This window comes from Hoplias malabaricus, chromosome 1, assembly GCF_029633855.1.
Source record: "Hoplias malabaricus isolate fHopMal1 chromosome 1, fHopMal1.hap1, whole genome shotgun sequence".
Taxonomy (NCBI): domain Eukaryota; kingdom Metazoa; phylum Chordata; class Actinopteri; order Characiformes; family Erythrinidae; genus Hoplias; species Hoplias malabaricus.
In genome coordinates, this window is record NC_089800.1 from 61,739,886 (window position 1) to 61,765,417 (window position 25,532).

The following is a 25,532-nucleotide window of genomic DNA, read 5'->3' on the forward strand; positions in this document are numbered from 1 at the left end:
ACCCCCACTTTGAAAATGTCTTCTGCGTCTGAAAGTGTTCCGTGGATCATTTAAAGTGCTGACGATTCATTCGACTGCATCAAAAACACCCTGGAGTCACGGTATGGAAAGAGAACATTGTGGGCAGACTCTGTGTTTGGCTTCAGGCGCAGGCTGTTCTCACTAGGCCTGGATAAGGTCTTTTCAGCTGCAGGGAGAGTGCTTTGGCAGATGTGTTTTCACCAGCAAAATTGTTAGCTGTTCCAATGGGTGATTTCCATTAGCCAGGTGTGGCTGGTCAATACAGGGCACTAGGGCCACACTCCCTGGTGGATAGAACTTTTTATAATTCCTTATTTAATTAGACAGTAACTAATTATTTGAGAGACAAATATTTCCCATATGTAAAACAATTTGTAATATATCAAATATATTAATAAATTGGAGCTTTTGTTTATGTTGCTACTGGCCAATGATTCTGTTGGCTGCTCTGTGGCACTGTGTGAAATTTCAGGCTCCTGTCTGGCCCGGGTGAATGAAATGAGCACAGCCAATTTAGCCAAACAGCATCCGCTAAACCGATGCCTCTGGGGCACTTTGTCTCTTGCCCCAATCAGAGTCAGTTTGTGGTGGAGTAAAGACGTGATGGTTATTGGTGATTTATCAGGGCACAACATTCAAGCAGTCTCCAATTATATTAGGATCTCAAAAAGCTCTGTCCAGACACACTCACAAACACACACACACACACAAAAACCCCACTGAGTCTCCTTTGTTCATGGAAAATTGTAATAATGTTTCTGCTAAATGTGGCGCGGTGGCGCAGCAGGTAGTGTCGCAGTCACACAGCTCCAGGGGCCTGGAGGTTGTGGGTTCGATTCCTGCTCCGGGTGACTGTCTGTGAAGAGTTGGTGTGTTCTCCCCATGTTTGCGTGGGTTTCCTCCGGGTTCCTCCGGTTTCCTCCCACAGTCCAAAAACACACGTTGGTAGGTGGATTGGTGACTCAAAAAGTGTCCGTAGGTGTGTGTGTGTTGCCCTGTGAAGGACTGGTGCCCCCTCCAGGGTGTATTCCCGCCTTGCGCCCAATGATTCCAGGTAGGCTCTGGACCCACCGCGACCCTGAATTGGATAAGCGGTTACAGATAATGAATGAATGAATGAATTTCTGCTAAGTCTGCATGGTGGCACAGCAGGTAGTGTCGCAGTCACACAACTCCAGGAACCTGGAGATTGTGGGTTCAAGTCCTGCTCCGGGTGCTCTGGTTTCCTCCCACGGTCCAAAAACACCAATGTTGGTAGGTAGACTGACGACTCAAAAGGGTCCATAGGTGTGAGTGTGAAAGTGAATATGTCACCCTGTGAAGGATTAGCGTCCCCTCCAGTGTGTGATCCCGCCTTGCGCCAAGTGATTCAGGATAGGCTCCGGACCTACTGCGACCCTGAACTCTATAAGCGGTTACAGATAATGAATCAATGAAGTGTTTCTGCTAATATACACTTCTTTCTGACCTGGTCTCTAATGTATGACTCCTATAATATTATGTGCCTTATATCTGAGCAGATTAGAGATGCAGTTTATGATCCTTTTCATAACTGTTCTGCTGATAGTTTTTATTTATTTATTTATTTTTATTTTCATTTAGCTTTGTAGAAACTGTTGAAACTGCCAATGTTATACTCGCAGCCCCACCTACTATATTATATATATATATATATAGTAGGCTTTTATGCACTGCACTGACTATTTGTGGAATCATGGAATTCATTTGATGAAGGTCACCACAGCATTTAATGCTCATTCATTCTCTTGGTCATTTCTCTCCACAGTCTCAGCTGCAGCCAGAGCCATCACTGTAACTGAGGAGACAGAGCGGAGTATGCGGGCCACATGGAAACCAGCGCCCGGCAACGTCGCTAATTACAGAGTGACATACAAACTTCTTGATGGCACCCGACAGATAGTCATGAAAAGACCGGCCAGCACCAATACCATTGTCTTGCAAAAGTTACAGCCTATTACCACTTATGATATTGTAGTTATTCCTGTCTACAAACATGGAGATGGAAAAGCAAGACAAGGAGTTGGAACCACATGTATGTTTGTTCACACATACAATTTATTTTGTTGCATGTGAAACATATGTTCAAAGAGATTAAAATTTGTTTTTAATTTGTTAATGATTGGTGTATGAGATTTGGTCACTCTTATTCAGATCTTGAAAATAAGGAGTTTTTCAGTACTGACCAGCACTAATTGGTGTAAATAATTTAATTTAACAGTGTTATGTTGTCTATTTCTGTTTGTTCTGTTGCTTAAATATTTAAAATCTTTTGGCTCCTTTAGACATGTTTCTATTTAGTTTTTATATCAATTTTGGCTTTATTTATTTTGTATAGTTGTCACTAATATATGGTTTCTCAAATTGTTTTTCAGTGTCACCATTTAAATCTCCAAGAAACTTAAAAACATCTGAGCCCACTAAGACAAGTTTCAGGGTGACATGGGACCATGCACCTGGAGATGTAAAAGGCTATAAAGTGACATTCCATCCTACCGGGGAAGATTTAGACTTAGGAGATTTAGGGCAATTGGTTGTTGGTCCTTTTGACAACACAGTTGTTCTGGAGGAACTCAGGCAGGTTTTCCTCTTCTGTTTACCTGGATTTTATACCCCATAAATGAATTGCTATTTATGCATAACATGTATAGATGCTAAGAACCTTTTTTCTTTCACCACAGAGCTGGCACCAAATACTCTGTGAGTGTGTTTGGAATGTTCGAAGGTGGAGAGAGTATGCCCTTGGCTGGAGAGGAGAAGACCACTCTGATAGATGAACTTGCACCCCCCACTGTTGATACTCCAGGTACTGTGACTTTCCAACTCACTAAAATTCTATAGGTGAGCTGTAGTTAATATATAATAATATAGTCCTGGAGCACTATGATATGGGCCATAACAGTTATAAATATAAATCCGTATTTGATAAATATGTAGCAATATGTCTGGCAATTTAAATCCAGTTTCCAATAAATGGAAACAAACTGTATAAATAGCCAATTTTAGAGTGATACACAGTGATATTGTCTATTTCTATATCAACTGACAATGGCACAGTGGTGCAACTGGTAGTAATGCTGTTACACAGCTGCAGGGTCCTGGGGTTGTACGTTCGAGTCCCACCTCGAGTGACTATCTGTGAGCAGTTTGATGTGTTCACGTCGTGTCCGTATGGGTTTTTTGTGGGTGTTTCCACACAGCCCCCTCCCCAACACCCATCCCCCCCAACAGTGAAAAAATCACTGTAGGCATGCTGGCTGTTCAGAAGTGTCCATAAGTGTGAATATGTGAGTGTGTGATGCTCTCTGATTCACTGGCACCCTATACAGGGTGTGTTCCCACTTTGCGCCCGGTGATTCCAGGTGTTCTCCAGGAATGAGGGGCTGACTCATATTGAGTTTTGCAGTTACACAGTAATGTTATGTTGAGCCCATCATAAGGTGATTGTGAATTTGAATCCCACAGCAACCAAAATCCCAAAAACGTTTGATACGTTATCTGTGGTATTTTTATCGTGTAGATTAAGCCATGGTTTAGTCATATCTGCCACTTAGTATACTTAGCTAAGTGAGGTTCAAATAACAAGGTACGAATCTTCTCTAAATAATGTGTTACAACCTGCATAGACTAAATAAAATATAAATTATAATCACAGTTAGCAGTCAGACAGTTCTGTAACTGCACATGCCTTTTCTCTTGGCTAATTTAGTTGCAAAAGTAGAGAAGCAATGACTATTCCATGCAGTTACTTCATCTCAGACTCTTTTTTTGGATTTAGGAGCAAACGTGACACAAACCTTATCTGTTCAGAATTATAAATGTTTTACAACCTGGTGAGGGACGTGTATGTGAGTGTGTGCGAGCGTCAATGTGTGAAATACAGAGTAAGAGAGAGGAGGGGAAAATTTGACTTTTGCAGTGAAGGTTTTGAGCACAGATTGCTGACCTTGGTCTGGAATGCAGCTTAATTGGGAGCAGATCCAGTGAACTGGGGTTCGCTGGCCAGCATGAGCCGGGGAGGAAGACAAGATGGACTGAGGCAAATCCTGCTGTCTCTCACTTTGGCAGATATTTCTCACAGTGTGTAGCTTATTGTGGCCTCCTTGCTGAACCAAAAGTGCAATCAGATGTTTGGTGTTTTTAAACATTAATTGCACATGCTGTATACTGAAATATTTAAACCCTTGTAAAATCTATAGACCCCTTCTTATGAAAATTAACTTTTTATCCTTGTTAATGTGGAAATAACATTTTAATATGTATTTTTGATCAACAGAGACAAGTTTTACACTCCTACTAATAAAACATCCACAGCTTTTTTGATTATTCAATAGCACATAATAACCAGCATTATATACAACAAGAAGACACTTTTAGGACTGATAGCCTCTACAGGTTCTCACTTGCACTTAACTTCACATTATGTGGCATTAAAATAATGTGCTGTCAGAAAGAGATTAATGCAGCCCATGTGTCGGCACATTCAGAAATGATCTGGAAGTCGTCAAAGAAACGTACCTGTATTGCATAAATGCCAACATCTTCTCATTTATCAGTTCCATTAGAGATAAGCTCTCATCGATCAGAGATAATGATCCTAAAATATAGAGTGTTGACAGCTATGTAATTGTTCACATGCATTAGTGATAAAAAAAAATCAGGAATTCATTGTGTGATTTTTTTTTTATGCATCAGTAAAATGAGGTGATCTCTAGAGTGTCATGTATTTTTGAGAGCTGTGTATTATTCAGGGTAAAACATCTGTTTATAGCTGGTACATGCTCTGTAGTTTCTGATAGGCTTGGAAAATTATCTTTATTCACAGCAGAAATGCTCAACCACAGCCGTGTCAAGAGAGCATTTTGACATGTGTACACCATCTCAGTGAAACTTTGATCTTGAAATTTTTGTAAGACTTTTGCATACTAGCTATTTCTCCCCATCCAACCGCTATGGCTGTCTATAAATAATGTCTTTTAAAAAAGTCGCCGTCTGTTTTTGAGCCTTCTCTCTGAGCAGGGGCAGATGGAGCATCTCAGTGCAGATAGAGAAGAGGTGCAGATTGAGAAATGAACAGAGGAGAGCTCGCTTGGTTCTCACAATGAAGACTCTGCATTGATGTCCATGTATAGTCTTATGATTGGTCATTAATATTTGTCATTTATAAATGTAAATATGAAATGTGATGTACTTAAAATCTGCTGATTTTTCTTTTGTAAATAAACACAAATTTTGTGCTGGCCTGTTCTCATTCTTTCTAAAAAAAAAAAAAATTTCTGTCTGTGTGATTCTTGTTGTTTTCTAAACTTGACCACAATTCATTCCTCAAATGTCTTTCAACCTTTGACACTTCATCTCTTTCAGCTTACATAACCACAGTAACTGTAGCGTGGTTTATTTTCAGTCTAACTTTGCTAACTTCTGTTTGCTTAGATGTAATGTGCAAGACCACTGCACAGGCTGATATCATCCTGCTAGTAGATGGCTCCTGGAGTATTGGACGTCTCAACTTCAAGACCATAAGAGCCTTCATTGCTCGCATGGTGGGCGTGTTTGACATTGGCCCGGATCGTGTTCAGATTGGTAAGGGACATGTTTAGCTTGGTTTAGATTAATTGAGCTACATGTTCTAACTGTGCCCAGAGGGGCATGCTTGAGATAATGTTTTGTTTCTGTGCACAGGTTTGGCTCAATATAGTGGAGACCCAAAGACTGAATGGCATCTAAATGCACACAGAACTAGAGAATCTCTGCTGGAGGCTGTAGCCAATCTACCTTACAAAGGAGGAAATACACTGACAGGTATTAAAATTACTTTCTGTCCAAACTTTTTTCTTACACCACTACAAAATGATTTTCATCACTTAAATGTGTCTGTCACAGGTTTTCAATTATACACTTCTAGTTTGTAATCTCGATAGAAAAACATGAAAAGAATAAGATGCTCTTGAGCTGCACGTAAGACACATGCCAATAGTAGGCTAAAGGTGTATAAAGCTCTGTGAGTTGGGCTGTGGAGTAGTCTAGCTGCAATTTCCAGAGAGATGATCTACATTTAATACAACTGGGTTGAGCAGTTGTGGCATTTGTGACATAGAATTAAACTTTATTTATTTAGGAATTTTAGCAGGTCCTTACAGCACCATTCTTATATCTGGTGTAAAGTGTTCCCAGTGAGACGAGGCTGTTACTGCAGCAAAGCTCCCTAATGATAAAAATGAGTTCTGAAGGATATCTGGGCATGTGTATGTCTACAAACCCTTGGACATATAGTATATCACTGATGTCCTAATAGGTTTGTCCTAAATAATGTTTCATGAATCATAATCTCAAAAACATGAAATATATATATAAACCTAAATATATTAAAGTATATTTAATAGTGGTATATTGTAACATTCCTAACTCTAGATTAGCTTTGACTAACAGACTGGATCAGGCAATCTGCTATATTCATGTTTTAACACATTTAATTGTTTTGTTCTTTTCTCGCAGGACTTGCTTTGAACTATATCCTACAAAACAATTTCAAAGCTAACGTGGGCATGCGTCCAAACTCCCGTAAAATTGGAGTCCTTGTCACTGATGGAAAATCACAAGATGACATTATTGCCAGCTCTCAGAATCTGCGTGACCAGGGCATTGAGCTCTATGCTATTGGTGAGAATTTTTTCTTTTCTCTAAAGCAAACTCAGTGTTTTGGAAATAATGACTTGGACAAAGCTAAATTCAAATAGATATAATTTATAGAGCAACCCTTAATTTACATAACTGTGCAAGTTATGTCAGTCCAAAGTTAAACACCTGTAAATTGTATATTTTAATGTTTTATTTAAAAAGTTACTGTTCAAATAAGACCCTTTCTTGTAATAATGCATTTATATAAAAACAATCACTTATTTTCTCAAAATAATGACTTACCGTCTGAGATAAATGATTTCCATCCTGGACCAACATTATTGGTTTCCAGATTCAAAATTATGATAATTTATTTTGTAAATCATTTATTTTGTAGGTATAATATCTTTCTTGATTTATTTATTCATAATAACCTTATCTTAAGTAGTTATTTTTTCAAGGTACTCTGTTTGTATGTTGCTTGAAACAGGAGGGGGAAATTTTCTTTTTTCCTTTTTCATGCATTTGCCTTGAATGGTCTTTTATAGACTTTAAACTTTTCACTGGTGGTCTATCTGAACATCCTGGTTTTTGGCTATTAATTAGCTATTTGCTGAGAATGTGTCTGGACATTGTTAGTAATGTTTACATGTTTACTCTTTGCTGTACTATCCAGGTGTGAAGAACGCTGATGAGAATGAGTTGCGCTCCATTGCCTCTGATCCAGATGAAATCCACATGTACAATGTTGCAGACTTCTCTTTCCTGCTGGACATTGTTGACGAGCTGACAGATAATCTCTGTAAGAGCGTCAAAGGTGAAGGTAAGTCCAAGGGTACGCTCTAATTGCAAGCATAATCAAATGACCAGGATATAATAATCCAGGTTTTGGCAAAATCATGAGCAATCTCTGGGAGTGCAAGGTACATATTCATGTATTTAGAAGGGCTGATGAAAGAATTGCTGATGGCTTGGTCTGATATTCAGCAAGAGATGTCCTGATAGTTTTTAATAGTTGTTGAGTGCTGAGTAAATCTGTCTACCTCACTGAAGGAGGAAATCTGAGACACAGTTCTAGAGCCAAGCTTCTATCTCATAATGGTGCTTCATAATTTTCTGTGTCATGATCAAATACCTTTGTATTAAGAAATTTTTTTTTCCATTAATGAAGCAGGGATTCCTGCTCTGTGAAAGTCTCTTGAGTAATGGAACTGGGATTCTTTAGGAACTGCAGCGTGCTTTCTTTTAGTGGGAGTCTGACTGAAGCAATAATTGAAAGGTCATGGCACTAAGTGGAGGAAAATTCTGCACCAGTTGTGTTAAAAAAACGGAAAGCACTATTTGCAAAGGTGTCCCTGTCTATGCAGCTTGGACTATTAAAAAGGTCAAATGTTAAGCTGTCACAATTATCCACTTTAGGAGGAGGAGTGGAACCACCCACTGACCTGGTGACCTCTGAAGTAACCCACTACTCCTTCCGTGCCACCTGGACTGTACCTGAGGACCCTGTAGAAAAGTATCGTGTGGAGTATGTGCCTGTAGCTGGAGGTGAAACTCAGGAGGTAATGTAATCATCTCCACACACGAAGAAGTACAATTTGTAGTAAAATGAATTACAGTTTGTTCACATTTTAAATTTTTGCACCCTACTGCCATTTTGATGGCATAGTCCTTCCAAAGTTATAGAGCTTGAATTATAGCTTTGTCCTCAAAGGAAAAAGGGCAGAGTGCTAGATTAGATGTGATAATCCAATTTAGTAAATAAATTACTAAAAACAAATTAATACCAAAGACACCTTAGCATTTAAGGATTCCTAACCAAAACAGTCACCGGATAGACCATCATCAGATAAACAGTATTTAATCATTTTATCTTTACGAGATAAGGGAAAGTCATGCTCTGCTCTTACTTTAAGTCTGAAAGCCCTCACAAGTGTTTCTGTCCATCCTCCCACTGTGAGAAAACAACTGTGGGTCTAAAAGTATGTGTAGCTGTCAAAGAGCCATTACTTTAAAAAGGAAAGAGACAATCAGTGAAGATATAATTCACTAGAACACTGAAACAGGCATCTGATAAAAAGTAAGGGATTACAGAGTAATCTGTAACTAGGATTGCGAGGAATATTTTTATTATATTTATTATGTTAAGTGTACATGATAAGTGTATATAAATATGTTTAGTTGTTAAGACTTCTGTGTAGTTCTATGTTAAATTTGCTTTAGAATTTGAATAAATAAATAGTGGACTTAGAATAGTCCTCCCATCAAAAATATCAAGCCGACAGTGTACTGTGGGCAGTGGCCTGTGTCCACTGATGAAGGTCTAGAGGACGACCAACACAAACTGTGCAGCAACAGATGAGCTACTATCTCTGAACCCTGCATTATGTGAGTGTCACTGCAGAACACCAACTCAAGCACTACAAATATAAGCTCTGTGATGGTCCTATGTTAACTTTTATTGGAGACCTCACACCAGCAAGCATTTTCTTTGCTTGGTAATAAGAAGTGTTGTATTTGCAAATTAAATTGACATCTAGATATGGCTCTATTCAACCACACAATATTTTCATGTGTGTTTAGGTCTAATTTTAAAATCTAAAAAAATACATTTTGATATCCAAGTTTATTTGGTCTGAAGTATATGCATGTACAGTAATTGAATTTGACCACATAATTTTACTATATTTCGGGTCAAATGTTCATATTACAAAGAATATAAATATTGTCAAATCTACTCAGTTTTCATTGGAATGTATTGATGGTGTGTTTGATCTCCTTCAAGAGTGGCCAAAAACACAAGAGATAAAATCAAAAGATTTTCCACTTCTCCACATCAATGCTAGCTGAGGGAATTTTCTCTCTTGTGACAGCCCTTAAATGAGCAGAGGTTTGACAGCAGACTCTGAAGAGCTGCAGAAGTTTTAGGCCAAGTTTCAGTTTAAGATGATTTAGTTAATCTTGCCTTTGTGGTATGCTCAGCAATGTGTATGATTTTGAAGCTTCCCTGAATATTTTCACATGCATGACTACTCAGCCTGAGTAACCGTAGATGTTTCTCAGTGCTGTTCAGTGGAAAGATTAAAAACACTTGCTTTGTGGCTTCTCGAGATGCTGCTCTCCAATATACTGCAATTTCAGTACATAATAAGCAATAATAAATAAATCATGAATAATATTCACCTTTTTTTGTCCACTTTTGTAGTTGTTTGTGGACGGGACAAAGAATTCAGCAGTGTTGGAGAGTCTGGAGCCATTGACTGAGTATGCTGTGAATGTTTACTCTGTGGTTGGAGCGGAAAGCAGTGAGCCACTGAGAGGCACAGAGACCACATGTAAGAGCCAATTGCAACTGTACCAAAAGTGTCTTTTAATAAAAACTGAGCCAAAGCCTCATAACGTTTCCCATTAAATTAAGCTTTCATTTAATGGGAATGGGCTTAGTATTTCTATAAATTTACAGCAGATTACAAAGTGTTTATTCTTGTTCTTAAAAGTAAATATATATAAAGAATAATTTTTTAAGGGGAATTAAGTTCATTCTTTGTATACAGATGTCTGTATTCTTCTGATTAGCATTTACTCTTTGCCTTACTGCCTTATACTTTAAAATGCATTATTGTGACTTTGACTCAGTTTCTCCTTTTTTTTAACTTAAAAATATGATCCATTGTTTGTTGATGTAGCAAATCCTTTTTTTAGGAATGTTGCCTCAACCACAAAACCATTTATTTAGCCCTGGCCCAATGTTCCCTACATCTTTTCCAATGTACAGTAGCTGAAATTCAAAACAGAATTTGTTTAGCTATTTTGGAAACAATTTTTTTTACTATAAACATAGGACTCATTTACAGTAAAATATATTCCTGTTTAGAGCCTGAGCATGACTAAATATCCAAGGGCAGAAGTAAGCTCAAAAACATTTAATCCAATTAGGATTTGGATAAAGAATGTCTTTTAAATATTTAGAAGTATCTTGTGTAGTAGGCAAGGGTGCATTGTAGCTATGGCTGCACGGATACAGGAATCGTTTTGTGACTGATGTTAATTGATGCAGTAGATGTCGATACATTAATACCTGAGACATTTCTAAAATGTCGTAGACAGTTATGAAATATTTGGGTATCAGAATACAAAAAGGCAACATCTATATGAATTAATAAATTGAAAGATTTTGCATGTATGTTTCTACACTAGAACTTTTAGCACAGTAGCCCAGCATGTTCTAGAATTTCAGAGGACAGTAAATACATCAAATACAATCTTAAAATATGTGTACTGCTTATTATTATGCTAAGTATATGCTAATATTGATAGGATTCCCATATTACTCATTACTCTCATATTACCCATATAATTCATTCCTTACTGTGGTCTTAGGACAAATACTTTTCAGAAGTTACCTGATGCATTATTTCTGTGTCAATGGACAATAACTGAAAATACTAAGAAATATATGCTTTGAATAGTAATCATTTAGTACCAGCTGTAAATGAGTCATTGCTGATCTGTAAAAAATAAACAAATAAATAAATTTAAAAAACAACAATAATCTGTAAATATAACCTAAACAATTTGAGCTCACACAAGGATTTGCTACAGCAGTGTTATTTTGTTTAGTTTAGTGACTATTTTTAGACAGCTGTGCTGTGGAATGTGTGCATTGCTGTTGCTGGGTGTGTGATGTTATGTTTGACATCCATAAGCCTAAATATGACCATCATCATTCCCTTTACAGATCCATGAAAGCTGTGATTGCATGATGTTGCATGGCATAGCAGAGTGTTTTTGATTTATTCATGCCTTCAGTGTTTAAATCAGTGCTTTTTTTTCATGCTCAGATGTGCAGTTCATGCAGTTTTATCTGCATTTCTGTAGTTTGTCTGTCTTCATTCATTCTCCATCACTGGCTGTGTGAAATTCATTGCCATCCATCCACCATCTTCTATGCCTCCATCTTGTTCTTGTTCCCATTATGCCACGCCAGTATGCATAAATTCCTCCATCCGTGTGTCTGCAAGGCTGAAGGTATATGCAGATAGACAGGATAAAACAGATAAAGAAAGAGAGAAAAGTCATGTATCCTCTCTGTAGTGCCTCTAAAATCTGCAAGGACTGTCACCATCTACAAAGAGCGCTCCTCCTCCATGAGGGTGAAATGGGAGCCTGCTGAGGGAGCCACAGGCTACATGCTGCGTTACAATGCTAAAAATGCCACTCAGCCCACCACCAAGCAAGAGGTATGATCAGTGTTTTAGCACCCAGCTGCTGCATCTGTTGCCAAGCTTCAGACATTTTAACAAAAACTTCCCTTAGTTCTAGTCAGAACAAATAGTTTTCTGCAACCAGTTTATCAAGTCTTTTCTGCAACTCAAAAACTTTTGAGTTGGTCTCATACCAGTGGCAAATATTCCCAGAATCCATGCTTGAAATAAGCAATATTATATGCCGATATTTTAAAAATGAAAAAAGAAAAAAAAACACGGTTGTAGTACAAAAGAACAAAAAGGTCTTAAAACATTAAAAGCTTTTTTTCTAATCTTTGTGTTTAATCTGTCCAAGTGAAAACATCTGTAAGGCTAGTACAATAAAGACCTTTGACAGTGACATTGAAAGTGACATTGTCAGTGACACTGAATACAACTGCAAGTAGTGTCTAGAGAATGAAATATTACAAGTCCTTCAAAGTATTTTATGGCAAAAATAATCACACTACTGATATTACATAAGCCAATAAGTTAAGTTAGGTGACTTTAAGTTACCTAACATTAAGAAGTTAATCTGTATATGATACAAAATAAAAACCATCCAGTTTTCCCATCTGTATATTAGGTGTTTAGACTCTGTTCAGTCATTTCAATGTCTTATTCTATTAAGCATGCATATTTTTCCATCATACTGTATGTACATTTATACAGTATATTGCACTACTTTGAAGTAGGCAGGCTCCTTAGTGATGCACTGTGCCAAGCGTAGACCCTACCATCAGAAGATAGCAAGTTTTATCCCTGGTGATGCTTCAGTCATCCAGGCCAGCAGCCTTAGATACTAAAACTGGCCTGTGATGTAACAGATTTGAGCAGTTACTGCATTATTGGCAGATTGAAAATAGATGGTGGTGTGGCATCACTTTTCAGATGTAGCACATGCTTACTCCCACCCATCCAAGGCTGGTGGCACTGTGTGAGATTGGAGAAGACTCACTGACAGGTGTAATTACAGAGGACTTGTACATGGCAAGAAGATTAGTAAAAAGAAAAATTAAAAATAAAAGCGTCAGAGACCATTTTTTCTCCTTTACCTTCCTGTCAATATTTAAGTACAAACTATCCATTTTTAAAGAGAAAATATAGGCTAATCCCCTTGCACAGAAGGGAAGATTCCCTAGACTTCTAACTTATAAATAATATGGACGTTTACTGTTTTGATTGAAAATTAAGTTAATGGAAATTGGTCTCTGATTTATGAACAATATTCTGTATATGTACATATGTAGGCAAATACAAAAGTATACAATATTTTCTCTATGACCTTTAGAAAATATTTTATCCAAGACAACATCTTGTAAAATTGTAGTTGTCTAGACATATGTCAAACTGTTTTGTTGGATGGCCACAGTAGGCAGGTTTAGACCCAAAATCCTTGAGTAAAACCAGGAATTTATTACTGATCATACGTTGAAACAAAATCGAACTAGTGGAAAAACTAAAGCCTATAGAGCTGGGACCCACCAGGAATGCAGTTTGACGCCTGGAGAGAACCCCCAAGTGTGGTAGTAACCATCAGGCTTTGACTGTTGATATGGTTAACTTTCACAGATGCGTGTGAAAGCCAAGATCACAGATGTCCAGCTGAAGAACCTCCTTCCCAACACAGCGTATGTCGTCACCGTCTTCGCCCTGCACGGCCAGTCGACCAGAGACCCTCTCACTGCTCAGGGGGTGACCCGTAGGTTGTGCTAGAGCATGCTACCCCAAGCAGGGACGCTTGCCCTGGACTTGTGATTCTCACTGCTGGTTTTGTGTTTGTGTTTATTTCCCAATGCTCTGTAGTGCCACTGCCTCCAGTCGGTGAGCTGAGGATATCAGATGTGACACATAGCTCCATGCTGCTGGACTGGGATGCTGCACCTGGCTCAGTGCGCAAATACATGATTACTTACAAGCCTGAGGATGGAGAGCTGAAAGAGGTATGCTTAACAGTAGACACTTTCTCAGAATTAACATACAGTTTAAACGTTTGACTTAGACATGAATTCATACAGTGTAAACCGGATATGTGTACATGTGACCTACCTTAGTTGAGTATGTATGTGTAAACATTTAGAATTTAATATAAATCGATATATGCATTGCACCATTTTCAACTTTGATTCCAAATTTTAGAATGTTGTTTAAAAATGTCACTTGGACAGAGGTTCTCAACAAATGCAATCACACAAAACTTGTGCTCACTTGTACTCAACTGTTGTCTGTATCTACTCTTTCACTCCAAAGTCATGAAGTATCATTTTTGCACACACACACACTCACAGAGTGTGCTTTGTTGGGTCAAGACTCTATCATTGCCTGGTCTGAAAAAGATCCTTTTCTGTTTGAGCAATGTACCAGACCTATGACCAAAGAACACTTATTGATGGATACAAACTCCTTAACTTATCACCGTGGCAACCTTATTACACAATCCAACAGAAGCAGCAGCTGCAGATGGGTGGTGCAGTCTATCTCCAGGGCCTTCGTTTTTGAGTGAAAGTCAGGGAGAAAAAGGGGACCATGTTACCAGCAGAAAATGGAAAAAGCATATGCCAATGCATAAGGATAGATGCTAATGAATTTTTGAATGGCATGCAGCAACCATGAAAACCTCAGGACACCACTGCTTTTGAATGTGTGTTTTATTGCTGGATCTTTGTTTTATTTTATTTTTATTTATTTATTTATTTTTTTGGTGAGGTTGGAAGGTTCAGTCCTGGCCAGCAAAGCTCTACATCCTGAGGCATAAATCTGAGCAACGTGCTGCTCATAACTCTCAGTGCTAGGATGAGAAAACTAAGTAAACACCACCATCCCCGCCCCCACTCCCACACACTAAATGAGATTGAGGGCCAGGTTGATGGGGCCTGAGAAAGCACCATCAGCTTCAAACAGTACCAGCTCCTGTTACCTGATATATAATACATATAATATATAATGCAAGTGATTAAGGCTGCAGCTTTGATTCATTTGATGCAGCTTCAGATTTAATTTTAAGACTAATATATGTTAAAAAGCATTATTTGTTTGCCTCTTCTGTATATCGTCACTGTCCAAAGAAGAACATGTATTTCCAAAATAGTAACTTTACAAGAGAAGGAAAAAAGACTTCTTGGATGTTGGGCTAAAAAGATTTTATTCCAATAATTTTTAAGCATTTCTATTTGTCCATTCATCATGAAATATTCACACAATTTGTAGGACAGCCACTGTGTTCAAATTATATATTAAACAAAAAATCAGAAAAAAAAAGATATGTTTACTTTGGAAAGTGACAATATATTTTGTAAAAAATAAAATGATTACAATTCTTTAAAGCATTATATTGCTTTCATAATTTACATTAGCTTCCGGTGAATGGCGATAGGACAACAACAATCCTGGATAACCTGAAATCCCAGACTGAATATGATGTGGCTGTCACTCCAATCTATGACTCTGGAACTGGCAGCCCAATGCTGAACCAGGCTACCACAGGTAAAATTCACTTAACACAAGATATTAGAAGTTACAATGATTATTTTAATTCAAAGGAATAAATCATTATTTCCCTATATTTTAGTCCTAGTTTTTAATAATTATAATACTCTACTACATTCATTCATCTTTAAACAGTTGTCAAGATATTATACATTTTGTCAAATTTATAGATGTTGTCCCAGCTCCAAAGAACCTAAGGTTTTCCGAGGTGACCCAGACAAGCTTCAGAGCGCACTGGGAGCATGGTGCCCCTGATGTGGCTCTCTATCGCATTGGCTGGACAAAGTCTGGAGAGAACGCTTATGCATATGTATGGCTCTTAAATTATCAAAAACTCAAGGACCATTCTCTGTGAACGTTATGCGATATCTCACATTTTTCATTTTGTATCCCTAAGGAAATCCTGACCAGTGACGATACCACACATCTATTGGAGAACCTGGATCCAGACACTCAATATGATGTTTCTGTCACTGCTATTTACCCAGATGAGTCAGAGAGCGAGGACCTTATTGGAAAGCAGCGCACATGTAAGGAACATCCACTTAAACATTTGTGCATGAATATATCCCATGATGTTATGAGTATATTTTCAGATCATGTAGAAAATTTAAATATGCAAATATTTAAACAAGTAATATTTATTATGCTACAGGTATTAGTGTTGGTAAGTCTTTCTTCTAGCTGTGAAATGTGGTATCCTCGTTAATGGTAAAAACTGTCAACTTTTGGGGCAAAGCCAAGTTCAAGCGTTCTCTTTCTCTTTTTTCTCTGCTTCCTGTAGTATCAAAGATCATAATTACACCTCGTAAGTATTTTGATATCATGCACTAAGCATAATGCAAAAAGCTGTGGTTATCATATGTTATGCAGAAACAAACATGTCTCATTTCCTTCACAGCTCCCAGTGGTCCCCCTCAGAACTTGCAGGTGTACAACGCCACCACCACCTCCCTCACAGTGAAGTGGGATCATGCCCCAGGCAGAGTTCTCAATTACAAGATCACATATGTGCCTGTAGCAGGAGGCAGGACCCAAACGGTAAATTACATGATTATTCACTATTTATATGTGCTTGCATTAAGGTTTGCTTCAAGGTTTTTAAATCCAGTATAAAAATATTTTTGCTGTTACAAAACCTTGTAGGTCTAAAGTACTTCTCAGGAGAAAAGTGAAAAAAACATCTTTTTAAATTCTAATGCCAGTTAATACAGGTAATTTCTTTGTAATTTAGAACTTTCCTAAAACGTCATTAATATTCATTTGTAACACCAAGATAGGAAGTGCGACAGTGACCTCGTTTTTGTCAAATACTGAAAGTGTCAGTGAACTTACAGAAAATGTCAAGATAAAGAATGAGCTCGGACCTGAGAATGTGAATGTCGTCACATGTAGGGTTAATGTCGACTGATAGAGAAAACAAAGTATCTGGCAAGATCTGAGGTTTAACAGTGTAGATGGATGTGGGTTCACTATTTGGCAAACCTCAGGTAACTTGCACTTTACATCTCTGTATTATAACTGATAATTAATGGCAATTTATTTATATCCATCCATCCATCCATTATCTGTAACCGCTTATCCAATTTAGGGTCGCGGGGGGTCCAGAGCCTACCTGGAATCATCGGGCGCAAGGCGTGAATACACCCTGGAGGGGGCGCCAGTCCTTCACAGGGCAACACAGACACACACACACATTCACTCACACCTACGGACACTTTTGAGTCGCCAATCCACCTGCAACGTGTGTTTTTGGACTGTGGGAGGAAACCGGAGCACCCGGAGGAAACCCACGCGGACACGGGGAGAACACACCAACTCCTCACAGACAGTCACCCGGAGCGGGAATCGAACCCACAACCTCCAGGCCCCTGGAGCTGTGTGACTGCGAACTCCTTTAATACAATATATAAACCTTTATAAGTGTCGTATTATTCTAAAGTGGTACACTTGTCAGAGAATTTTACTCAGGTGAGGCCTTATTGCTTTAAACACATGATGTGTTCTTCTTTGTAATTCCCTATTTATTGGCTGTGAACCTTCATTATATCAGATTTTTTAAGGGATGAAAGATTTTTAAGAGATTATATATATTTTCTTGAAATAGAAGTCAGTCAGTTGTAACAATGTAATCAAAAAACAGCTAAATATAGTGACTTTGCTGGAAAGCTGTAAGGAAAGTATCCGAAGGGAACAAAGGTGTGTTGTCAGTGTTTCACTAAATATGAAAGGAAAACACACACTTTGTGATGAAAATCGATTGAGCCCGACCTAGAAAGACTGGCATGTGTATGTTTGCCAACTTAACTGAAAATACAAAGTTCACTTGTTTTGTAAAAATTGATCAGTCTTCAAACACTCAAGCTGTTTTAGCTACACTGACACTGGCAAAAAATAGCACAAAAATGACATACAATGGGTTTAAAATTATTGGGCTGATTCTGGCTGGTCTTAGACTACATTGCATTTCAAATAGTGCCTATTAGGTCTAGGCTTAGGGAAAGCCAGAAAAACTGATCCAATAATTCAGTGAATTTTGCCAAAGAACAGTTAAATATAGTCTTAAGGATTTAAAGAATAATAGTTGATTGTAAATATTAATAGAACTTTAACTTTTCTTTTCAAAGGTTTATCAAGAGCTTTTCCCTTGGCTCACAGCTAACCTCATGCCTTAATAGGAGGTGTTCTGAATTTCGACTGAAATATTGTGAAAATAAAATTAATTCCCATTCATTCCTTTTCAGTGTTTCATCAGGGTTTAATGGCAAGTTCTAATTATCTAATCAACAGTGGATAATTAAACAGTAGGCTGACCTCAGTAGAGGATTTGAGGAGTGAAGGGTCAGAAAATGGAAAATTTCATGACATAGAATCAACTTTTTGAGCATGTTAGGGTGTATGTGATGGTCAGCTATTAGAATGTAGAGGCATAATTGCTGGCGTTTGACCACAGCTGATGAGAGAACCTTTTCCCCTACAGACTCAGATTGGTGGGAAGAAAAACACAGTTACTCTGCAGAAGCTGACTCCTGACACTCCCTACTATATCACTGTGGCTGCAATTTATGCAAGTGGAGATGCCAAGGACATATCTGGTCAAGGAAAAACATGTACATAATCATTTGTCTACTCATCATTCCTCATAATAGCATATTCTTTTACCGTACATGTTCTGCTAATTAATGCTAAGTAAAAAATAAGTTTTTGGAAATATTAACACGGGCAATAACATACACCCTCTGAGTTTTATTTATTTATTAGATAATGGGTCAAATGTAACTATAAAAGTTGTATTTATTGTAACTAAATTAGAGATGACTTTTCTTTGAAATTTTGTTTTCCTAGTGCCTCTTGGAGGTGTGCGAAACCTTAGAGTAACTGACCCTACCACCAGCACGCTGAACGTACACTGGGAGCCAGCTGAGGGCACTGTGCGCCAGTACCGGATTTACTACCAAGCTGCATCCGGAGGCCCAGAAGATATGGTATAAGTTTCCTATTAACTCAGCATCACTTGAAAAGTCTGATCAATTGTGTTAGTTTAATGGCAAGAGAACTTATCTAAACCACCTTTTTACTACCACAAATAACTTTCAGCACCTTGAAAAGATTAGCAAATGCATATGCAAACATGACCATGAACCCTTCATACTTCTTTATTCTTCAGGTTCAAGTCTCTGGAAACACGTTTAACACTGTACTGAAGAATCTTCAGTCAGATACAGTGTATGCAGTTACTGTGGTGCCAGTGTATGTGGCAGGGGAAGGCAAACGCTTAACAGAGAATGGAAAAACCTGTGAGTCTAAATAGCTTTCCTTGCATACCCTCTCTTATAGGAAAACAATTGACACTGCCAGCAAGGCTAGAGAAGGAAACAGTGATTTTGTTAAAGGTTCAAAACCACATTATATACTAAGTAACTAATTAACTAATTAACCAACTAACTAAATAAATAATCCCAGACATGCAACATTTAGAAATGCCAGCTGGACATTTTCTCATCCCAAAACAAGGGCATATCCAAATGTATAATATTTTTTAATAATTTATTTTATGGTTGTGAAGATCAGCTGTTAGTTGAGGTTTTAAATAAAGACCCTCAGCCTTTACTCAACAGTCAATCAGCTCTTTACTGATTGGATCAGTAGTGGAGGAATGCTGATTTGTTGGCAACTTCACAAACAAGTCTACAGCCTGAGCTTCATAAGTCCTGGTTTATTGGCTGTAATGAGTAGTAGTGACTGTGCATGAGTAATCTATTTCCCTAAATGGAAAACCCAGAGAGATGCCAAGACATAATTTTTTTCCACTGACCTTCCAAACACTGCCCCACTTTTAACCATGAGGATTTAATATTTGTCGTATTTTTCCTACCTTGTTTTTGTGTTTCCCAGCATGTGTTATATTATGCATATGTGCATATGTTTGTCTTTGACACCAGTAGCTGAGAGTATGTTTTGCGAAAGATTACATAAAATCTTTAACAACATCAATATTACACAATACATAAATTGCAATTCACTGAAATTAATTTATATTTATTAATTTATAATGCTTTAGAGATTATTGCTTCCAGTACATTATGCTGTTCTGGGTCCTTGTTTCTTATTCATACTAATACTTTGTGTTTCTAAAAGCTCTGTTCAGCACTCATAATATAATAAACCTGCTAAATGTTACAGAGACTTTAGACAAAATAGCTTGATTCCCACTGGAAATGTCTTCTATTTGTTCTTTAAAAAACATTTTCCTGCCTGGATTAAATTTATCTTTTTTGTAAGGTGCAGCGAATCATTTTTGTTTCCAAGCTATGAATGCTGAATGTTCGCTCTAAAGACATAAGTTTTTATTATTCTAATTCAGTGAAACTGCTTATGTCAGACTAAATGATGAAAAAAGTTTTATTCTTTTTTAGAATAACTCTCCAACATAATTTTGTTTTATGAAACCTGCTCATTTGTATCTTCCACATAGTGACACGCTCTCCACCCAGGAACATCAGAGTATTCAATCCCACCACAAATACTCTAAATGTGCGCTGGGAGCCTGCATCGGGTGACGTACAACAGTACAGAGTCGTCTATGCCCCACTTTCTGCAGTCCGTCCATCTGAATCTGTGAGTTGCCATTTAACTTACCTATGACATATTGATGGCACATTTAGAAACTTCATTGATGTCTCTTTTAGCTCATTACTCAAAACACATGGAACTTAGGAGCATTAAGTATAAAGTATCAGTATGTGGAATTGGAGTTTCTTTGTGCTACAGAGCTTTTTAACGCTGTTTAAAAAAGACTGGACATTCTGTGATGTTTCTGAACAATACTGTGATGGTTCCTGAACAAGGACATAGGGCTACAGCTCATTTCTAACAGAAGCAGCTAAGTAGAGCATTAAATTATGCTACTACACTCCAAACTGCAGACTAGTGCCCTGGCTTGTGCAGGAACACTGCACAATATATCAGTAAGAATTCTTGGGTAAGACTCTTAACAAAGCTTTCACCCATGTCTATAAGGATGATTAAAAAATCTCTCTGGATAAGAGTCTTTGCCAAATGCCTTAAATGTAAATTTACATTTACAGCATTTAGCAGATGCTCTTACCCAGAGCGACCCACAAAAGTGCTTAGTGTTCAGACAGAATGTGTATCCTAACTAGTACAATATGTTTGAGATCTGAACTTGCACGGCATTTGCATGGAATTACTTGGAGATGTCATCACACGTTTTCCAGTTCTTCTAGCTTATAATGACACAAATCAAAAGCCAGATTATACACTTCAGTGAGAAGGCTGTATTCACATAAACTTTCCTATATGGTAATCCCACTCAGGACAACCTGAGTCTCTTTGCCTGAAGTATAGGGCATACACCTTCAGAACAGAATTCAGATCATTCTGCTGTTTATTGTTTATTTGTTTCATTAGTGTAATAAAATATAACTGAAAAGTTATGTTCTGTTCTTATGTTATATGCTAAATATAGCTCTTTTGACTCAAATTGAAAAGAAGAAACATCTACACAACTCTATGATTTTTTAAATTCTTATACTTTTCATATCAAGATATTTGTAGTTGTTAGAATAAGAAAAGTAGACTAGAAACTGAAATATTTTTTCTCTTTTGGATTAAAAGGGCAATTTATGTATATGGACTACAATTTAAGGTTGGAACAGCCTAAGTTCCCTTTTGCAGATTACAGGCCTTTAGATCATTGTTCTTCGTATTTCAGAGAGGGCCAGACATGCACACAATTTATTTCACAGCTACTAAACCTGCTAGAATGGTTGTTTTTTTGCTGAGAAAGTCACCAAAATGTGCTGGAACAAAACTTGACACTCCTACCTTACAATGTCTGGCCATGATTTATTCAGAGACATACACGTGTGATTGGAAATGTTTTTCTTTTTAATTATGGCATGTAATCATATTTCAATATTTCAATTTCCACTAGGGATGAAAAAGAAGCTGAAAGCCTTATTAAACCATTTCACTCACCTTACACATGAACACAAACATCAACATCTGTGTGAAATACTAAGCGCAATAGTGTTTTATTTGTGAGATTCTGCACAAAAAGTTTTGAACAGTGAACACTGAACAGTTGTTCCACTTTTATTAGCACTAGTACTCTCTTATCCAAAGCCATGGCATTTTTATTCTACTCCTCTGAGAGAAAGACTGTTATTTATGTTTGACTTGTTTTTTCCAGTGTTTTAGCCAGTTCCAGTTCAACTGAATATGGAAACTGTTATATGCTGACAAATATATTCTCTGCACGTTGTCATTCCTGAAACAATTCTTTCATAAAAGAAATTTTAAGGACAGAAAATTGTGGGGAGGGAAAAATATAAATTCAGAAATAATGAGCTGAACTTAAAGATATTTTTTTTTATATAAAGTTGATGAGTTAGTTCAACTGACTCTTGGCCTTCAGGACTCGTATTTAATATGTGATGTTAGAACCCCACAGGAAAGAAGGAGAGAATGAGAGAAATTCATTAGTCAGAGAGTCTCTCTCTGAGTTGCTTGGCTGAGAGTTGGGACTGATGTAAACAACAGCTCTCATATTAGGGTACCACCTACATTACCTAACTGTTCTTGCCACGCGCTATATATAATGCACGCTTTAAAATATACAACAAAGTATTTATTTAGTGTAATCACATATAAGAACCACTTTTAAAAAAATGATATAGTTTTTTCCTAATAGTTTTTCTATTAGATAGTAATAAGGGTTATTGTCATTATTCAGAATTAGTTTGTGAGTCTAAAATGTTATCATCCTACAGGTCCTTGTTCCAGGGAACACTCATACTGCTCTGTTGGAGAGGCTGGTGCCAGACACTGAGTATTCAGTTGGGGTGGTAGCACTCTATGCTGACGGAGAGGGGGCAGCAGTGAATGATAATGGAAAAACATGTAAGATAAAGGAAAAACACCTAATCGTTGTTTGTACAGTGATCCTAACAACTTGTAATGAACTGACTGTTTATTTAATACTGACTTTTTTCTTTGGCTGCGGATCATAGTGCCCCGTGGGGGACCCAGGAACATGCGTGTGTATGACCCCACTACAAACACCTTGTCTGTTACCTGGGAGCATGCAACAGGACCTGTGCTGCAATACCGTATCGGCTATGCACCAATGGTTGGAGACCCCATCGAGGAATATGTAAGTGGCCTTTATAATGATTGAATTTAGCAATTTTAATGTGCACCTTTTGCAAATATAGACATTTAAATATGCAAACACACCTTATATAACCTTCATAGGACAGCATAAAAAAATTAACACCATTGCACAGTAGAACTGCATTCTCAGGAGTATTGGCGCACTAATATATTCCCATGGGAAAACATGGTATTTGTGTTCCAGAAATAACAAGAGTAACAGAACTCACTAATGCTCTACTGGCTCAATGCAATCAAATCTAAAGCCTTTTTATGAGAGTAAAACTGCTGCTGTAGCAAAGTCTGTATAGTATATTTTCCTGCTTTATTATGTAAAAATGTTTTAATGTCCTGTACCAGGAGCAAAAGGGTCTATTTCCTGCTAATTCTAAGACACCATTTTTCTGTATATGCTGAGTTTAACCAGTTGGGAAAATTCATTCATTCATTATCTGTAACACTTATCCAGTTCAGTGTTGCGGTGGGTCTGGAGCCTACCCTGAATTATTGGGCGCAAGGCAGGAACACACCCTGGAGGGGGCGCCAGTCCTTCACAGGGCAACACACACTCTCACACACACATCTATGGACATTTATGAGCCAATTCACCTACCAATGTGTTTTTTGGACTGTGGGAGGAAACCGGAGCACCCGGAGGAAACCCACCCGAACACAGGGAGAACACACCACACTCCTCACACACAGTCACCTGGAGCAGGACTTGAACCCACAGCCTCCAGGTCCCTGTGTGCAGAAGCTTATAAGTAAAGGTTAACTTATTTTCAGATACAAAATCTACTGTGACAAAATGCTGTGAGCTGAGTCATACAAACCTTTGCACTCAACTGTAAACAGCTCATAATCATCAATAGGTTGAGATGTAATTTATCATCTCATTAAGCTCTATGTACATGCAACATAGAGAGGGATTTTAGTATATCTTTGATAATTTACTTGTATCTGATTTTTATTTCCAACAGACAACTGTTCCTGGCCACAGCAACAATGTAATTTTGCCGAATCTTCAGCCAGACACACCTTACAGCATCACAGTGACAGCCGTGTACCAAGATGGTCCTGGAGAAATGCTTTCTGGGGATGGACACACATGTAATCACAGCTAATTTACACATAATCTAAAAGCTTCAAGTTCACAGCTAGAGAGATAGATGCAGTAAATACTGAATATCAAACCTATAAAAAAAATAAAAGACGGCATCTTTGAGGAAGACCACTGTCTGCAAGACAGTCAAAAATGGCTCTTCCCTTATGTCTCCATCCATGACTTCTGTACTGAGGGAAAAGAGCCTAAACGCAAATCTAGTAATTACACTCCACCCAAAAACAAATATTCCTCAGACTTTGCACTCCCATGACTTTTCCCAGACATTTCTTTGCAGTTGTTTGGCTTGGCCTTTTTCAATAATAAGCAATAAGCTACTAAAAAAAGTCATGGAAACCTTTTTGTAAAACAACAGCAAAAAAAAAAGAAAAAATCCAACAATGTTCAATAAATAATTTCAAGTGCTGTTAATAATAGCATTACTTCTTCATCTAATCTATATAGTTTGTCAAAAGTATGCTATTGATGACTAGCAACATACTGTTCAAAATTCATTCAATTTTCAATAATTTGATGCCTTATTACAGCGATCACTATATGATGTATATATATGAGGTACATGATGACCTAATGAAACAAAAAATTATTTGGACATTTTGCCATTTGAAATGAAAAGTTTACTGTAGTAGTAATATAAAATTTTAGTGTTTTTTTTTTTTATTTCCAAACAGATTTATTCAAGACAGTATTATATAGTTAAAGTATGGTTATTTCAGGAAATGTTCATGATCTTGTCTTTGTACACATTATTATTGAACATAACAAGCTCAGTACTACCCTGTAGGGGCAAAAAGATTTTGGTGTTTCAACTTCTGTGCTTTACAATGGCCTTAGATCTGTCTGGTTAAACATTTTCTCCAGGCTTTCTCCACACAGAGTACTAATGATATGTCTGATGCTGTGCTAAAGGATTTCCTTTGCAGTAAATAACATTTTGTTATATGTTCATTTAAGTAACCTGAAGAACTTCAGTTACAGCTTAAAAATTATTCAAATGTTTCAAGTGTTTATTTTATGTTATGCCACAGTATGCATGTTTTAAATATTTGGCACCTTTTAGAAAAAAATTTAAGTACTTGACACTTTATGGATATTTTTAAACTGGTAAATTGGTAATTTGGTTCTTTTTTGTCTCCTCCTTAGTGGGACTAACGGGTCCACGTAACCTACGTGTGTCAGATGAGTGGTACACTCGTTTCCGTGTGTCCTGGGACCCTGCACCTGCAAGGGTCAATGGCTACAAGATAGCCTACGCATTGGAGGGTGAGATAAATCTCTCAGTGACTTTTATTTTTGCCCAGTTCATTCTGAGTAAAAACTACAGAAGCATGTGTATAATTGTG

General features: G+C 37.5%; 1 protein-coding gene across 4 annotated transcripts in view; it reads left to right on the forward strand.

Annotated features, from left to right (window-relative positions):
• Nucleotides 1-25,532, forward strand: part of col12a1a (collagen, type XII, alpha 1a) — a 64,095-nt gene that overhangs the window by 19,106 nt on the left and 19,457 nt on the right. Inside the window, exons 15-39 of one of the 4 annotated variants that reach the window (XM_066669942.1) lie at nt 1,808-2,074; nt 2,415-2,616; nt 2,721-2,845; nt 5,473-5,622; nt 5,722-5,841; nt 6,535-6,699; nt 7,334-7,480; nt 8,077-8,219; nt 9,863-9,992; nt 11,752-11,897; nt 13,476-13,605; nt 13,710-13,846; nt 15,257-15,386; nt 15,560-15,699; nt 15,787-15,919; nt 16,174-16,197; nt 16,291-16,430; nt 18,370-18,499; nt 18,735-18,874; nt 19,057-19,186; nt 20,365-20,507; nt 22,685-22,814; nt 22,925-23,067; nt 24,047-24,176; nt 25,333-25,452. In XM_066669942.1, coding sequence (XP_066526039.1) covers nt 1,808-2,074; nt 2,415-2,616; nt 2,721-2,845; nt 5,473-5,622; nt 5,722-5,841; nt 6,535-6,699; nt 7,334-7,480; nt 8,077-8,219; nt 9,863-9,992; nt 11,752-11,897; nt 13,476-13,605; nt 13,710-13,846; nt 15,257-15,386; nt 15,560-15,699; nt 15,787-15,919; nt 16,174-16,197; nt 16,291-16,430; nt 18,370-18,499; nt 18,735-18,874; nt 19,057-19,186; nt 20,365-20,507; nt 22,685-22,814; nt 22,925-23,067; nt 24,047-24,176; nt 25,333-25,452 — 3,495 coding nt within the window. Of the gene's footprint in view, nt 1-1,807; nt 2,075-2,414; nt 2,617-2,720; nt 2,846-5,472; nt 5,623-5,721; nt 5,842-6,534; nt 6,700-7,333; nt 7,481-8,076; nt 8,220-9,862; nt 9,993-11,751; nt 11,898-13,475; nt 13,606-13,709; nt 13,847-15,256; nt 15,387-15,559; nt 15,700-15,786; nt 15,920-16,173; nt 16,198-16,290; nt 16,431-18,369; nt 18,500-18,734; nt 18,875-19,056; nt 19,187-20,364; nt 20,508-22,684; nt 22,815-22,924; nt 23,068-24,046; nt 24,177-25,332; nt 25,453-25,532 lie in introns of those variants that run through there. The other 3 variants (XM_066669925.1, XM_066669916.1, XM_066669935.1) reach the window with 3 other exon arrangements.